Source organism: Semicossyphus pulcher, unplaced genomic scaffold (genome assembly GCF_022749685.1).
Source record: "Semicossyphus pulcher isolate SPU_LCO1_2020_fin unplaced genomic scaffold, fSemPul1.0.p SCAF_12, whole genome shotgun sequence".
Lineage (NCBI taxonomy): Eukaryota > Metazoa > Chordata > Actinopteri > Labriformes > Labridae > Semicossyphus > Semicossyphus pulcher.
In genome coordinates, this window is record NW_027211626.1 from 24,019,794 (window position 1) to 24,038,567 (window position 18,774).

Here is an 18,774-nt window from a genome sequence, read left to right on the forward strand (position 1 = left end):
CTTTTGGGAACTAACGCCATGGGGGGACTGGATGCGCTTCGGCAGTGTAATTTTTTGAACTGGCTCAGAGAGGAGAGACAGTCGAGGAAACTGATTCTCTTCATCGTTTTTGTCGCTCTGCTGCTGGATAACATGCTGCTGACTGTAGTGGGTAGGTGCCCTCATGTCTTTCTCACTTACACTTATGCATTCGCAAAGTTTTTTTTTTGCGCAACAGGTAGTCCAGTTCACCAAGTCTGTTAAAATGTGCAAATATGCCTGCAAATACAGCGCAGTCTTTCGCCCGGGACTGCATGACGCCCTCACTGCTCTATGTCGACCAAATCCGCCTAATAGGACACAATGCTGTGGTCCGTATGTCAAATACAGCCAATTAAAATATCGCCAATTAAAATAGGCTAAAATATAATGCCTAGCGCAAGTGACAAGTCACCAATCTGGGGAAAAAAAGATGGACTTTTAATTTGTTAGGCTTAGCTTTTTAAATCTAACAACATCCGCTTGACATTGATGTCCATTAGAATAATTTGTATCGACGCTCGCAAATAGATTGTATAAAAATTCCCTTGATACAATAATGAAAGCTCTGTCACTGCAGTAAACAGTTGATGAAGTTTACTTTATTTTATTTTCCTCGTGTATCAGCGATGATTATCATCTCCCGTCATTTTCAAAGCACAGAAAAGCAACAATCCCTTAAAATGCCTTCGATGTTCTCAATACGCACCTTACACCTTCATCTAAAACAGAGGTCTCTGGAGACCCCTTAACTCACAGGTTAAGTAGATTTTAAGGGATGCATGACTTTCTCATTCACTTACACAGGCCTATAATTTGTAACATTTAAGGTGTTGTTGGGGTGTTTTTTTTGTGTTCAGAGGCTAAATTATGATCTTAAAGGAATGTATTTTCAGTATCTAATAGGCCTTACATTTCTGTTAAAGGGTAAAAATGATAATGTAATTTATTAAGTGGTTTTTAATAGATTATTTGCACAATTTAATCTGTTTAAAGAGGATGTTTGTCATTTAGTTAACTTGTTACCCTTTAAAACCTCTCATTCCATTAAAATACCGTTTTTATAAAAATCTTCATCTATTATTTCCCTCAATCCCCATTAGAAATTGTCGAACAATATTATTCCTGGCTGAATTTTTAGATTTGTGTAGTAAAAATTAAAGGGCACAGTTTGACGAATTCTAAGTGACTTACTTAAACACTCCTACAAAATGTGTTTCAGTGTTTGATACATCTGCTGTGCAATCAGGAAAAAAATCTTTGCTGGTCACGTTGTCCAACATGTCACCATTCACCGCACACCTCTGTTACACGCAGACATCCGGCTCTTTGCTTTTCTCTGGCTGCAAGAACAATTTCTGGATCTTTTTCTGACTGATGAAACAACTCTCATCCACTTTTATACAGACAAGAGCCTGTTTTGAATCGCGGCAAACCAAGCTAATCCAATAATACGAAGCAAACTGTGGCACTTCATGCAGAAATTAAAAACAACAACAACAAAAAAGCAATGAATGAAAATAACCCATAAACAGAAAATTAGATTGAGTCATTGCAATCAACGTGCAACCACTGCTGTATCCAATAACGTACATGATATGTCATGTCCAGTGTCACAATGATAAATGATATTTAATGATTGTATGGTTATTTGTTGCTCATATTTCAGATTCCATCTGTGAGTATATATCAGTTATCATCAACAGGAACTAAAAGGCCAAAACGCCTTCATGTTGATTCCTTTCTTCTGTCCGTCTTTCGTAAACATTGTGAAATGTAAAAATAAAGAACCGTTTGGTTTATCATGGATATTGTTCTTCTCTTTGTTGCAAATTATTTTATCTGTTATTAAAAATCTATCATACTGTTTAACTTACCATTCGCGCAGACTGATATCTGAAAGACAAAGATTTATGAAGCAAGACGGCCACAGTTAAGGAAAGCGTTGGTCCTCCAGGACACTGAAACATCAAACATTGTTCTTTACTCTAGTTTAGATTGATTCTCTGCAAATCTGCATGCTTCTATCGTCAGATGGACAAAAGATTATGTTCATATGTATTCTCATTCTGTCATGTGAGAAAACAGAATTTATTTCTAGAACATAGACGAATCATTTTTTTGACATGAATATAACCAGATACATTTTTCAGAAGTTCCTCTCTCGACCTGTAATGTCTGCGTATGAGTCACTTGCTGTATAAATGTCTGCATGCATTTTCCTTTTTTTTTTCTGTGACCAGAAGCTTCAGGGCGTTTTTCTGCCTGCCTGTGTCATGTCATATGCAGAGCTACATTTATTGTCCCTCCCTCCTTATTCAGCTTTATAAGAATGTCCTGGTCTTGGTGTCTTAGATGCTGGCCATGAACCACATCTGTAGCTTTGTTGGACGTTGTTACGAGCTACTTTTGACCTTCATAATTTGGGGAATCAAAACAGCCAAAAAACACTATCTAATCTAATAAACATACTGAATACCAGAATTTATCAAATGACTGCGAGTTTTTGCACTCCAAATGTATAATATTAGCATATCGTGCTCTGAAACGCTGAGTTTTCAGCCTCAATGACACAACGCGTTCTTTGGAGAAAGCAGCAACAGTGAGCTACATTCTGCACGTCTCCAAAAGGAAATAAATGTTGTGCCACTCCCCCTAAACATGTGAACGTGCACTGCCTCATGTGTGGTGCAGAGAACATAGAGCTTAGAGATTAATGCGGACACTCACAGTATTAAACTGTCTTTCTCTGCCATTCTTGCGCCATTATCTTGCTAGCTTTAGCTTGTGAATGAGCAATGAGTGCAAGGCATGTTCACGGGTAGGTACATAGAGAGACAGGTGAGCCCCCCAATCATTTCATTCAGCACAGATGTATTGATCCAAATGACTTATTAGAGCCCTTGACAGCAATGTGTTTCTATCGGGCAGATAATAAATTGTCTACCCTAGCTTTAAAGCAGAATGCTTTTTGCACTATGTGCATCCATCAAATGGGTTTCTGCATTGTTCTCTAAACATCACACAATTAAACCGAAACTTCTGAAACCTCTCCAGCCAGCTATAACAAAGTAAAGAAAGAGATTTAAATGTAAATATTCAGTGCTGTCGGTGCCAAAAATAAATTCCATTTACTTCCATTTTATGAGGCATGGGTAGAAGGCTGATATCTGAATGTAGTCAACCACGCTTGAACATTTTTTAAAGAAACGTTGGCCTTTTCAAGATTTCTTTGGGCTTGTGCTCATGAATCATCCATGAACCTTCCATGTTCTCTGCTGACATATGTTGCAGTGACATGTGGATTAGCAACATGCCAGTGAGCATCAGTCAGTGGTCATGTCATATTTCATTTCATCCATCTCCTCTCGCCTCTTTATGCCCTGCAGTTCCCATCATTCCCAGCTACCTGTACAACCTGGATGAGTCAACAGAAGCGGCGTTGAAGAACAACACAGTTTCACAGCCGGGTCCTGCAGGGTCCTTCAACAGCATCGTGTCTTTATACGACAACACTGTGAGGTCTTCCAGCTCCAACGCCACCACCAGTTCTGCTCATCTGATCCCCGCAGCCCCCACCGCTGCAGCTCCGCCTCAGAACTCCTCCGACTGCCCCCGCTCCACCAGCATGCTGCTCAATGAGAATGTCAAAGTGGGAATGCTGTTTGCCTCCAAGGCCACTGTACAGCTGATTACTAACCCCTTCATAGGGCCACTCACTAACAGGTGCGTTGTTTTCATGTCTTTGTGTCTCTGTGTGGAGACATTAGTGATGTAGCATTTACAATTGAAAGAGTAATCTGACTACTGATATTCACAGGCAACCTGAACATTATTATTTACTATAATTGGCTTTGTGTAGACAAGTAGCTGAAAAAAGCAACATACATGCTTTCGCTTCATGTTCTCTTAATTCAACATTCAACCTAAAAATAAAGCTTCTAGTCTGAATAAGGAACATTGTCTATTTCAAATTCCACCCTTGAAAATGTAACATCCATCTCATGAAAGTGGAAAGCTATCAACTTTAAGTGGTCAAATTACCATCTCTGATATAAAAGATGGTCTTTGGGCTTAATGTGCATACAGATTCACAACATATCTGTTCATTCCTTTAAGTAGTTTTACTAGAACTAGCATTGTCATGTTGTTATAGCATAATGCTACCGTACAAAGAAAGATATTTGCTCAAAGGTTAGCCACATAAGTGTAGCCTCCATATATAAAAGCTATACAGCTGATCATTTCCCACACGTTATTTAAAAGTGCAAACATGTTTGTATTGTGAAAATGTGAAAACGCTTCCAGAGATAAAAATATTTATCAGTAAGGAATCTGACTTCTGCTTTCTGGTGTGTTTAAAACACAGCACGAGATTCAGATAGGTGCTCACCTGGTATGTGTTTTTTTCCACATAGTATACATGAGAGGAAATGACTAAAAGCTGAATGACAAAGGACAGAAGAAGATGAAGAAGAAGAGTGCAATGTCGCAGTGTGACAGCTTTTCTCTCAGTGCAACAGAGGCTTCCTGCTCGCCCAGGGCCAATATATCCTGTTGTGTTATGAGAGCCAGCCAGGTCAATACAGAATAACATTTTGTCTCTTATCTAAGACAACATCCAACACAAATTGGAGAAAGAGCAGCAACAGACTCCTTTTTCATGTTGTGAGTAGTCAAATCAAATGCTGCGTATGGCAAACATGTCAGTTTAATGCGATTTTCAGGGTGTAATGTCGAGTCAGATACAACCGATCTAAACCAACTGACTCAAACAGAGCGGAGTTCCTGATTATGTGTGTTTGTATGTGTGTGCGTGTGCATATGTTTGTTTTCATGCATGGGTAGCTGCACAGTGGAAGAGCTATTCAAATTTCAACCAGCACATCAACGTGCTTTGGGTGTGACACAAAATATATTTGTTTTAAAGCCTCACAGTCCATTTAGGAAAAAGACTCTGCTCATGATCGACCCTGAGGCAGCAGGAAAAATGGAATTAGCTTTTGAGATGAAAAAAATGAATTTATTTAGGTACTAAGACTAAGAAGAAAGCAGCAGCATGTGGTGGTACTACATCTTAAAGCTGCACTAATTAATCAGTACTTTTATTTTAATAATCTTCATATAATGTTAAAGTTATCCCTTGTCAGCATGAGCCCTAGAGTAAAAAAAAACCCAGGTAAGTAGCTAGAGTAGCCTTTAGTTAGATAATAGATGTATAGTATATGTGGTTATATTTGTATAGGGAGACCAAAACAGATGTAAAAGAACAGTAAAACGTGGACTTTCTTTTTTTAGGTGGCCACAAACTTCACAACTTTGAAATAATAAGTCTGAGGATGTGTTCACAGCTTGGTAGTTGTAGTCCCATACTACTGTATTGAGTCTATTTTTGAACTACATTTGCCAAAAGCAAAGATTTTTCTTGAAAGCGTGTGAAATAAAAATGGTACATTATGAGACAGTAAAAGCTGAAAGTTCAATATTATATATTTTAAATCTAGTTCTGGCCAAGATCCAACCCTCACATATATTTGAGATGGAGCACTTTGAGTGACACAACCATTTTCAAATTATATAAATATATATGTAAATTTAATTCTCTGCTTCTTTTTATATACTTTTTTTAAAGTTAGGTTTAACTGTGACCTTTATTTTTCTGCAGGTTGATTGGCACCTTGTTTCTTAGAGGCGAACTAATCATTAGAATAATGGTCAAAGGAAAAACTGAAAATAGAAACGTACCTGAACACAGCCAGAGTCTGAGCCTTTAGAATATGACGTATGTGTGTTAAGGGGAAAGGGAGAAGTGTGAATGCTCCAACATAACTGGCTCTCACCTCAGAACCAATATTTAGTGTCTCAGCTGAGCATTCAGATATGCTGTAATTGAGGCGAAGAACACACTCCCATTACTGCTTCTTAGTCACCTTCCTCTCTGACAGAGGACAATACAAGGGAAGTCAAGCATGTCAGGTATCTACAGGGGAATACAACAGCTCTTATCTGCATGGCAGCTTTTAGCCTTTTAATGAAAAAGATGTTGTCATCCTCCTCCTGTGTTTTGGTTAAAATGTCAGGCTAACAATTGTAAGTGGCAAGAATATGTTATGAACATGCAGAATATCTACAAATGTCTTTATCATGTTGGATTTCAAGTGAAGACTTTTTATTACATAGTTGTGCTTTTTATTTTAACATCGTCACAGTTAGCGACAATCTATATCATCCATACCTGTCCCAGTTACCACAGCAACAATGTGAGCACGGATTGCATTCATGTTATTCTTACACATATGCCCAATTCACTGGGTGAAGTGTTTTCCAACAGATGAGTAGTCCTCTGCAGCTTCTAACATTGAATCCTGTTGATCTCACTGTTTTAGAAAGACAGGACATTTTGAAAATAATGATAATTCAATTTAATAAATAATTTCTACTTTAAATTAAGTCATTTATTTCATGTGTATTTGTGTAGACGTGTCAAACGTATCAAACTAAAATCTGCTTTTCTCTCTTCGTCCCTTTAGAATAGGATACCAGCTTCCCATCTTCGTTGGCTTCTGTATCATGTTCATCTCTACCATCAGTAAGTTCCAGCGAGCATCTCTTCATTATGAAAAAAACTGGATTCTTGCATCGTGCCTGATGTTCTATTTTCTATATTTCTGCTGTTCTCATTGTTGTGAAGTGTTCGCCTTCTCATCGAGCTACGCTCTGCTGTTTCTGGCCAGATCGCTTCAAGGTGTGGGCTCCTCCTGCTCCTCTGTGGCTGGTAAGGCCTCCTTCTCCTTATTCACATGATGCTTACATCTAGCCGGCATATTGAACCACTATTTAGCTTATTTAAATACATCAGAATAATTCACAACCTTGAATGATTATTGCCTCTCGTATAATAGTTTGAGCCGTTTAATTTAAATTGGTGATGGAGACAAGATGGGAACAGTCCTGCCAGTCCATGGACAGGGTTTGGGGTCCCCATGAGTGACTTGCCTTGATGCAGCTAATTTGTTTAAAAATAGGCCTACGGGAGAGGGAGACGGTTTCTTTGTCACACAGGAATGAGACTTTATCGCACTGTTCTTTGTAAGATAAAGAACTTTGCTGAAGAACGAAGAAAGAAAAACCTTAATGTCCTTTAAGCGTTGTTATGAGAGTTAGGTGTTAAAGAAATGCTAATTCTAGTATTGTTGCATAAGTGCATTTAGAAAATGTTTTAGCCTAAGGTTATATTAGTTAGATACAATCCATACGCCTCAAGTTTTCAATGAATTTGAAAAAGTCATCATTCTTCTTTGTTACATATTGGTTATGAAATAAACAACATGCTTAACAAAACCCTTGTTTGGTAAATGTCAGCTCATATTTGACGAGGTAGGCGTTACTGCAGCAGCATTAAGGTTTTCCACTTTTTTCTGCTGACAAATGACAAAAAGAAAAAACAGAAGCACACAAAAAATTACCTTGTTAGTGGAGGTAATAACGCAGCAGTGACTAAGAAGCCCACCTCTCATTCATGTCAGTATAAGCTTATGTATGTTGTGTCTGTCACATTAATGACATGATCTTATTGTACAATTACTAATTTTACAATCTCTGTGTTTTCAGGAATGGGAATGCTTGCTAGTGTGTACACCGATGATGAGGAGAGAGGTCACGCCATAGGGATCGCCCTGGGAGGCCTGGCATTGGGAGTGTTAGGTATGTGTATTTAAACAGTCCTTGTTCAGCTATTTGGTTCAGCTAAGATTTTTTAAATATATTTTTGGAAGTAAATGAAACTACAGAAATCAAAATCGAATGTTAATAAAAAAAAAGACTGCAGCCATCACTGTCCAATCCAGCCATATATGGTAATAACCATTACATTGCCAACATACAGTGTCTCGTTAGAACACAAATACATGCATTCCATGGTCTTAGAATACATTTCATGCCATTATCTAATTTCTAAACAAAACTGACTTGACACAAAAAAATGTCTCAACAACTGACCATCCAGTGTCTCGTCCACAGTCGGACCTCCGTTCGGCAGTGTGATGTACGAGTTTGTTGGGAAGACAGCACCTTTTCTGATTCTGGCTTTCCTGGCTTTGTTTGACGGAGGTACAGTTAAAATGTTTCTTACACCCAAACAAGCATTGTTAGAATGATGCCTGTGGCTAATATTATCAAACATATTTTTAAAAATCTTTAAATAAGATGTTTTCTTTAACATATCAGAGGCGTATATTTCATTGATTCACTGTGTGTCTCTGCAGCTCTGCAGCTCTTTGTTCTTCAGCCCACCAAGGTGGAACCAGAGGTGAGTTTGTTTGCCTTGATGATTCATTTCCTGAAGATTATCCCACTTCATTAAGATGACCTTTACAGCTGCAGAAGATAAAAAAAACAGGGATTTAAAAAAAAATCTTATACCGACTCACTTTAGTGGATGAGAATCAGCGACTATATTTAAAGAATCACCACAGTAGTAAATCACCAAAATGAAAACAGGTTGTTGAGTGTACAGGCAATACATGTGCACAAAATATATTAGTATGGGTCCAGTAGTATGCAAGAAAATTCACATCAACAGTTGCACTGTGTACTAATGAAGCCATGAAGGAGGGATCTTTGTTGTCAGGTCTGTAAAGGAAGTAGTAAGCCCCCTGAAGCTCTTTAAAGAGACAGGCTTTTTCTTTGACATGACAGCTAACTGCTAGCAAAGTGACAGGCTCTGTCAGAAAGAGCCGCAAGCAACACATGGCCCATTGTCTAATATCAGCCTTAATAACAAGTTATTGATTGATTGATTGATTTACATACAGACAAATCAGTATTGAGTTCAGACTTGTGGTATATTGTTTATGTTTTGTACATGCAGATATAAATGCAGATATCTGTAGGCAAGTGACACGATTTTGGGTGTAAGAGGCATTCTGGTTTTTCCCAGTAATATAGTCCACTAGGTTTTCAGCGAGCATTGGCTGTATGCCTGAAAACAGTCCGAGCAAAAGAGGCGGAACACAATCAGCTGCAATGCAATATGTGAACAAGTCGGCTGTCATCTGACGACCATTTGGCTCTTACTCGCTTTGACGTTGTCTCTCAACTCCCGAGCCGATGTCCTTTATTGCTAACTGCTGGCTACTTCAGAAGCCCTGACTATAGCTGACGGGTTGTCAAGTGTCTAATGGACATGTGTGATTTAATGTGGATCCAAGATTTTGAGATTTTTATTTGTTTGACATGTATGTATCATTTCAAATCTTTAAAATCTCCTTTGTGACACCCATGTTACTTAGCGATTTTTTTCCCTTCAGAAATTTCCCATATAATTTAAATTGTCATTATTGAAAAATTTAATGTAAACATACATGTGTCTGTAACTGTGGTAGTAAGATAGTTGTAGTAGGTAAATACATGAGGCTTTGAGGCTTAAAGAGAGTGAAGAGTGCTTGACAGAGGTCATCTCACATTTTTGAACATCAATGACTCCTTCAGAAAAAACAGAAAGAATGTTCTGTTGCTTTTTTCTCAGGATGACGCATGATCTGATATAATAGCAGAACACGCAAACAGGGCTGCTAATGGAAACAAAGCCACCCAGAGAATCTGTTTATGGTCGTTAGCAGAGTTTTTCACCTTTTCAGTATCCTTCACCTCATCTATTCTGAACAATGTCAAAGGGCATCTTTAGACATTTTAACAAGGCTCCACTGAGACTTGCAGCAAGACAAAATAGTCCCTTTTAGTTATAGACAAGCAGCATTGGGCCCACATTGTGATATTACCTCTGCAAACAAGACATGTTTTTGGTGCCATTTGTCAATGTGCTTGTTTGACAGCAGGATCAAGGTACTGGCCTGCCTTTAGTGAAACTTGGAGGAAGGGTGTAGAATTGAACAAGGAAAATCCCAGATGTAATGTTTCTGACTTTTTCTATCCTACAAATTGGATGCAAATTGTTTAATGGCAGAGATATTTATAAGATATGTTCACGCATTTGATCATTTGTTCTGTTAGCCAGTTGTCATGCATTTCATAATTATTTTAGCTAACTTTGCCTTGTATAGCTGCCAACTTGAAAGGAAATATATTGAAATTGGACAGTTTGCCTATCCAGTAGTTTTACATTAAATATTGTTGGAATATTACCTATGAAGTCTGCAACACAAAAAATATGCACTTTCCTACTGCAGATTCTGCTGAGATTTGTCACTGTCTTTTACAAGTAAGGGATTTGTTTGAGAGGTATTGTATATGCTTAATCACATTTGACATAGAATGTATTGCCTTTATCCTTCACAGACTCAGAAAGGGACCCCACTGTTGACACTAATGAAGGATCCATACATTCTTATCGCAGCAGGTAAGAAAATGATAAGAGCACACATGATGTGAAGGAACCAGATGGCCCCCACTCTGGAGAAGCATCTGTGGGATATTGCCTTTTATTAAGGTGCTGGGAAAAGAAAAGAGCATGATCTTGTTTAATGGCTGGTCTTTGTAGTAATAATGTTGTTTGTCACACATGACGGTCACTGCAGTGTAGTACTTCTTCTGCCTTTATGGGTCCGGGTGAGACACCTCTCTCACAAGCTACTTCCTCAAGCTATTCCTGTGGGATCTTAAAGGGGTTCCCTGTCCAGGTGATACATATCATCCCTCCAGCTTGCTCTCTGCTCCCATCGACTTGAAACATATTGGACGTGCCTAGAAAACTTCAACAGTTGGTCATCCAGGGATCATCTTAATCAGATGCCCGACAGGCCAGGCCAGGACATAATTCTAAAGTCAACAAACTGGCATTATGCCCATGACGGAAGTCCAAAGTTCTTCTAACAACAAAAAATGTGTGTTACGTTGTGTCTGCCATTCCCAACTATTATAAGGGCTGGCCAGAACATCTTTGAAGCCAACAGAAAGTTATCCTCAATGGCCTCCCTTCCCTCTTGTGCAACCACAGTAGTTGCAGTCCTTCTTACCGTCTTGTTGTTCATAGGTTCCCCATGTCAGTAAAGCCTAAAAAGGCCTTCATATTAATTTTGCAGCCTCCTTTATCATGGGTTTCCACCAATGGGTTGTTGGGTAGCTGCAGCCACAGGCAATGATCATCACTTTCCATAGTAGAACATCCACATCAAAAGATGTTCTTTCCCTGGAGACCTTGTAAAATGGGCCTCACGGTTGCTCAACTTGGTGTTTGTTTCTCAATGTCTCATTTCTTTATATCGTTCCCCATATGCCCATTAGTCCCTCAATAGGCCTAAAGATTGCCTTGCTTGTCAGTAGACTCTTAGACTTGACAATTCTAGAAAAGTAAGGAATCCTTCGTCCTGTTGTTTTGTTTTGAGTGTTTGTTCGTGTGCATAAAAATAACTTACAGAAAAGGTTAAATTCCACTTGGTTTCAGTTCTATTGCCATTGCCATTTTTGGGAGGCATTAACCAGGGGGACTTGGCTTGCTACCTGGAGGGTGGCCAGCACAGATCACTCTGTGCAGAGTGTGGCCTTGAGTTTCCCCTAAGGCCCCTAACAGCTGACTATTTGGTAGCCCCTTTGCTCTGACATACATTGATGCATGTGCATAAGTCCTGTTTTGTACATGTCAGTATTTTAGGCCTGTTCGTGTAAAACAGAGTGACAAAATTGAATTCTCCCCAGAGGGATTTATAAGGTATGTCTTCGTCTTTTTGCGAAGTGTGATCAGTGGCAACACTCCAAGTCTTTTATTCACCCTCCTTGTCGGTGGTAAAGTACATATGGTAGTCAACCTACATTATCTTTTGGGGGGGGCTGAATATGAGTGGGCCCCATAGGGAAGAATGAGTCCAACCCGTCTCCATCCCAGAAGACATGGAGACATTCCTTATAATGTTACATTAAGTTACACAACTTTCTCTTCAGTTTCCATGAAGGCCCCACTATAGTTAGCCAGGATTAGCTGTTGAAGGGCATATTAAATGGTCTCACAAAGGAGATGGGGTTGAATGGTACTCACCTGGGACCCATCCAGTACCCATGTTTGTTGTCAAGGTGGTATATCCATTTATAACAAATACGTACATTATTCTGTCCATGTGGGGCTCCTACAGCAACCTATTGAAAAAAGACCTAGCCCTGGTGGAGCCCACCTAACCCAGGTTGCACAAAATGACTTCAAACTCTCTCTACAGAAGCTCACAATTCTGACTAGTGACAAATACCGTGATTATGTCTCAGATAACCAGGGACTAGCGAATGAATGTGTTGACTAAATGGTCCTTATAAAAACATATGTGGCAGGGAAATAACATCTAAGCGTGAACAAGCCTCTCCCAAAATGTAAATTACTCTGACAACACAGAAACAAAGAGAGCAATGCATGTTTGTACGTGTATTTTGTACAGGCAGTGAGGGGTAGGAGGAGCACACAAGAGCCAAAGAACAAAAATAGACCTTAATTGACACTGCTTCCACTTATCCTCAATCTTCCTTCCCAGGTGCCATTTGTTTTGGAAATATGGCCATTGCCATGATGGAGCCAACACTGCCAATCTGGATGATGGAGACCATGTGTGCAAGGAAATGGCAGCTAGGTATTTACAAATCTCTGTTAAGTACACATGTATTGTTTCATTGTCAAAAAAATGCATATGGTGTTTAGCCTTTTTTCAGACTTTTGCATGGTGAAATCAATGAATTTTCTTTAATGATTGTCGCACAGGCCACTGTTAAAGACATCCATCCATTGTTAGTCAAATTAGAATTTTAGAATTAGAATTCAAATTGACTTTGGCTCTTTGTTATTGAGGGTAGGCTTGTTGATGATTCATCCTTTAAAAAATATTGTCAGTCATTGCTCCACGTCTTTTGGTAAATGGACTGTACTCATAAAGCGCTTTTCTAGTCTTGCAACCACTTTTACGCTACATGTCACATTCACCCATTCACACTCACAGTCACACACTGATGGCAAAGGTCTAAGTGCCAATCTCCAATCACACCTATGCCCATTCATACCCTATGCCATTAGGAGCAATTTGGGGTTCAGTGTCTTGCCCAAGGACACTTCGACATGTGACTGTAGCAGTCAGGGATCGAACCCCCAACCTTCCGATTGAGAGACGACGACTAATATACATACACATTTCAGGGTAACTTTACGCAGATAAAATGTCACTGCTCCATCATGCTGGATATTTGGATATCTTCAGAGAGGCATCTTTCAGTCTTTACTGTTATTAGTTTTTTTCCCCTCCAGTCCCTCGTATATGAAGTCTAGGTCAGATAAAAAAGGGGTGAGTGGGGAACAGGATATTAGGGTGTCATATGCTGGCAGGTGGAAAGCACAAGTCTTCATTACAGACAATGGAAGATGTACAGCAGCTCAGTGATTAGGCACTGATAGAGATCTGCTTATCTGCCCACACCTTCACTCTCTCATCTCTCTCTCCGTGTCTGTCTGTGGCCCAGGCGTCGCTTTCTTACCAGCGTCCATCTCCTACCTTATTGGAACCAACATCTTTGGCACGTTGGCGCACAAGATGGGGAGGTAGGGAGGGAAATCATCCTTATCTGCTCTCTGTCTCTCTCCCTCTGTGGATGCGATATCTGTTTCCGCTCCTCTAAATTAGTTTTCAGTGTTTTTAGGGTTTAAGAGGCTGGCTTTATTGAGGCTTTGACGATACAGAGCATCCATTATATCTGTACGTGTATGTCTTCCACTGGGTTTGTTCATTCAGAGTATTGCCTTTAAGCGAACTTTTGCATACCAATCTTCTTTAATGTTAAAATGGTATTTTCAATATAACCACTGCTTATTATGCTACTTCGATTACTACTTCTACAGGTTAAACCCTGCTTGTGCTACTTCTCTGTCTCTATTCCTTCTGATACAGCCAGTGTAACAACTTCCACTGCTGTTTAACATTAGGCCAACTGTTACTGTAACTAATACTGTTGCTGCTGTTAAGAGAGTAATTGTAAGTTTAGAAGTACCAATGTGGAGAAAAATACATAATAGAGCATATTTTGGTGCAAAAAAATGAATACAGAACTATAATAAAAATAAGTAAAACACTTAAATAGAATAAGTTTAGTAAAGGTGTTTTATAACACTGACCCTATCTTCTTTCATTTGCAGGTGGCTTTGTGCTCTCATTGGAATAACCGTGGTGGGACTCAGTGTACTGTGTGTAAGTATGAGCAAGACATCTCCACCACCAGTGTCAATTCACTTGCCACCAATGGGATATTTGATCAGCCCTCGTGACTTGATAAAGAGTTTAAAACGAAACAGAAATGTTGAATCCTAGAAAGTTATTACTCAGAATATTTCTCGTCACTCAGCCTCTGGAACAATACGTTGGATCCACTGAATGTGGATTTTTAAGCGCTGTAATGTGGTTAAAACCAATTCGTTTTCACGCAGAAGAAAATATTGACAGGATTGGAACAAGTGTTTTTTTGGGGTAAAAACATCCAGATTTTGTACATGCCAACCGTATTGATAAGAATAAAGCAAAATGTTCATTAAAAAATTCAAAGTTTAAGACATTTTCTGGTATGGGTCTGTCTGTTGTAGGTTCCATTTGCCACAGACATCTATGGTCTGATAATTCCAAACTTTGGGGTTGGTTTTGCGATAGGTAAGTCTACTAAATTTAACACTGTGTTAATAATGTGTTCCCTATTGGGCAGTTAACATCGTTATTGTTTGTTGTGTGTTACAGGCATGGTGGACTCCTCTATGATGCCTATAATGGGTTACCTCGTAGACCTGCGGCACGTGTCAGTTTATGGAAGTGTGTATGCCATTGCTGATGTGGCTTTCTGCATGGGATTTGCTTTAGGTAAGCAGAAACCCAAAACACAGAAACTTTTAACCCCATTGTTGATTGGTAAAACATCTAATGCACCATCTCTGTTTCCAGATTCTGCCTCTAACCTTTGATGTTTACTTAAACATAACATGAGCATAAAATTAAGTAAAAGATAGGTCTTTATTTTCCGGTCATGACTCATGTGGTTCTGTTCTCTACTGATATAGGTCCATCTATCGGAGGATCTATAGCGGAGAATATCGGCTTCCCCTGGCTGATGACCATAATTGGAATAGTGGACATTTTGTTTGCTCCGCTCTGCCTCTTCCTCAGGAATCCACCTGGACAAGAAGAGAAAATTGTAAGATTGAAAACACACTTAAGCATAGTCATAATCATGTCAAGATTCTACATGAACACAGTGCAACACAACTCTCAACACATTTTTTCTTGCATTGCTTTGTGTGTGTAAAAACAGTCAATGTCAATGTAGTTACATAAGACCTAAAACATATAGACAAAAAAAAACACGTTACACTGTTTGTGTTAAATATATAATATATGCTAATTGCACAGAAAAAAAAGTTTACTGTCCATCCATTCTAAACACATTCACATTGTACAGAAAGTACCAATCAATCATTGAATCGTTTAAAAAAACGGCCAATTATAACAGGGATTGTCTGGACACTTTAGATATAAAGCACCTCTGGACTGTATTCTTTATGATAAAATTACCGAACCATAACAATACGACCAGGAGCAAGCACTATGGCAAAGAAAAGCTTATTTTAACAGGCAGAAACTCAAGCTAAACCAGACTCTTGGAATCAGAATGAGAAAGATAAAATGAGGAAGATAAACACAGAGACAAAGGCGGAGAATGGCAAACAGACAGATAGCAGGAAGAAGGAAGGACACAAGAACGTCCAACAGGAACTTGGGAGATAAAAATGTTTCCGTTCCGTCAGAACACGTGCAACAGCATTAAAACCATGTCTTATTAGAAATAAAAAAAACATGTTTGCAGAGACACTATGATTTACCATCACTGGGGAACAATGGGCTGCATGCTATTCTCTGTGGCTGAACCTCCTCATCCTGCACTTACATCCGCCTACCCCCATATGTTTGTTCATCTCTATGCATCATCTGCTGTCATTCTTCACCTCCCTACTCCATTACATTATGTTTATATTCACCCACAACCATTGTGGGTGAATATAAATCTCAGCTGTCATTTTTATTGCATCAGTATTTGTCTTTTTTACCCTGCCAAAACAGACCAGTGTAGCCCTGGCTTTAATTTGCCCTAATATCTGTTTGTGCGTGTATCCCTAGTTATCACAAGGGATACATTTAATGCATGACCACATTTTTATCTGAAGGCAGCGTCTTCAGTGCACATGTAATTCTTTTAGCTACGTCATTCTCAATGTAACCATTTCAGATCCTTTTCAGGGACAATGGAATGAATTGACGGACAGGTTGTTTACTATGGGAACTTTGACACATGCAGCAGAAACATTTCCCATCAATTGTCTGTTTTTTAGGCCATTTTGATGGACACCAACTGTTCAATGAAGACCAGGTCCTACTCCACGCAGGGAACGTACTACCAGGGTGAAGACATGGATCCAGAGTATGACGATTATGATTAACAGAACACCAGCCATGCAGGGTAACCCTTCAGAGGATCTATTTTGTTGTACAAAAAAAGGAACACAGATGGAAAAAACAGCCAAGATATTTCCATGTGAATGTCCTGCGGTCAGTCTTCACTGTTCAGTGTCCTCTTAGCGGTTGTTCTGGGGGAAACCAAAGTTGTTCTTGATCTGTGGTTGCAAGCGCATTGTGTGAGAGATATTTTTTTAGCCAACAGCCTTATTCAGTAGAGAGATGTGTCAGAAAGTACCTTTTGGAAGCAGGAGGATGCTGAGCAACAATTACGCTTTGCTGGTTTATTTTGAATACAAATCTGTCTTAACTCATGTGTTAGCCATTAAAAGTCTCTTGTTTATCTACTGTATGTCCATGATACTGTCCAGAGTATTATTACCAGACCTTGGTGTGCAAGTCGGTATTTTATTGGGTAATTGTGCAGTATGTCAAGAAACTGTTTTGTTTGAAATCCAGGAAGAATTGTTGGTCCGGTCCATGGTCCTTGATTGCATCATTACACAGTGTACATATGTAGGATTTCCCCAGCCCAACTAGTCTGGAGGAATTACGAGAAAAAATCAATACAGATAAGCTGCTTAAGAAAAGGATGAGGAATGTATTCTAAAACATACTATAGCTACATAAAATCCTCCTAATAAAAACAGCACCTACATGTTGTTTTTTTTGCATAATCCATTTCCAACTTCTGAGAGAGAAATAATTAAAAAGCCGCTGTACAATTGTTTTTTTTTAAATAAAGTATAATACTTGAAATTTTCCAATATTGGCATTTTTTTTTTTTTTTTTTTTTTCTCAATGGCAGGAAAACCAAGGCTTAAAACAGGCTCATAGTGCAGACAACTTTATTGCTGGTGTTGAAATAAAAGTTGCCATTTTTCCTCTATGCTAGGCAAAAACCGCAAGCTAGTTCCTTTTCAATATATAAATGGATAGATAAATGTTATAGCTAAACTAACCTGCATTACCTATCGGCAGGTTGTAATTTGAGTTGTTCTGAAATTCTGCTCAAACAATGTTTTTGCTGCCTATGTTTTCTCTAGATGTGCTAGCTTGATTGCCTCTAGCTAGTTTAGCTTGAACTTGCAAGCTAGCTTAATGTTACATGTCGCTTCAAATGATTGGAGGTGATCAGCAGCTAATTTTCCTGTACCCTGGCCCAATTTAACCCCTGATATATTGTGAATGAGAGAAGTATTGGGTTTCATTGTTGACATTGATTTGGCAATAGTGGAAAGACGAGCATCAACTTGTCATTGAAATCAGTATTTTTTTAAAATGAGAGCACAGTGGAGAGATTAAATTCTTTGTTTTTGAAGCCTACTGATGGACCACTGTACTGAATTTATAATGCAAGAAATGTAGTTCACCCTTAATATTTATGAAACCCCTTATGAGAGGCAGGAAAACAGCTATAAGAGATGGGCAGATAGCGTGCAAGGCAAAATTCAAATACGGATATGAACTGTGACTTGTGACATCTGTCTTATTTTTATTGGACGCTATTATTTTACAACACTCTGATCAGATGTTTCTCTTGCACTGATTTGTATCGTAAGCCAAAATAGTAGCAACAATGGAAGCTGCTGTAGACTGCATACTGATTGACAGCTTGATGGATCCACCCCCTGGCAGCTGGGGGAGGTGTCAGGATTTCTTGGAAGTCTTTCTCCTCACTCCATGTGTTTGTGCCCTGAGCCATCATTATCTAATTACTTACACCTGTGTTTCTTCAGCCATGACCAGTCAAAATGTCAGCCTTGGAAAGGGTTTGTTGTCACATATTGTAAGTGTAGGCTTTTCTGATGGAGTTTTATTTGTCACTGTAAACCAATGACTGTATGGATGAAGCATCTCCATCTCCTCTCGTTATACAAAAGTGAAGCCAAAATACCCCCGCAGCAGACGCTGCCATCTTGCTCACTGTGAGCCAGAGATGGAGTAAGCTCAGTAAAGAAGGGCTGGTGGAGCCACGGTATTGATATACCGCCTCTTCCTCTGACCTAAACATACATTTAACTTACAGATAAACTGCAAAGATCCCTCATGTTGGCATATTAAACAGCAGAACAGCTTCTTGTGCTGTTCTTAAGCAGATATTCATAGATAGGCAAGCTTCATTGACTGTAGTCATTGTTTCCTCCCACTGATCCTGCTCCACTCTGCTAATCCCCAACAGATCAACTACCATATTTGTCGGCAGAGCTGCCAGTAATGGCATTAGACCCTTTTTATAGCATCAAATATCTTATTAAAACTAAACATGTTTGAGAAAACTTTATTC

At 39.1% G+C, this 18,774-nt stretch overlaps 1 protein-coding gene across 1 annotated transcript; it reads left to right on the forward strand.

The window, feature by feature from the left end:
* Positions 1–12: 12 nt before the first annotated feature.
* Positions 13–17,202, forward strand: slc18a2 (solute carrier family 18 member 2). Its single transcript, XM_069658901.1, has 15 exons — positions 13–151; positions 3,408–3,744; positions 6,549–6,607; positions 6,710–6,793; positions 7,630–7,722; positions 8,038–8,127; positions 8,283–8,326; positions 10,315–10,375; positions 12,489–12,584; positions 13,462–13,540; positions 14,132–14,183; positions 14,573–14,636; positions 14,721–14,840; positions 15,038–15,171; positions 16,364–17,202. Exons 1-15 carry the CDS (start codon positions 19–21, stop codon positions 16,469–16,471), a joined length of 1,554 nt encoding a protein of 517 aa, XP_069515002.1. The 5' UTR covers positions 13–18; the 3' UTR covers positions 16,472–17,202.
* Positions 17,203–18,774: the final 1,572 nt, after the last annotated feature.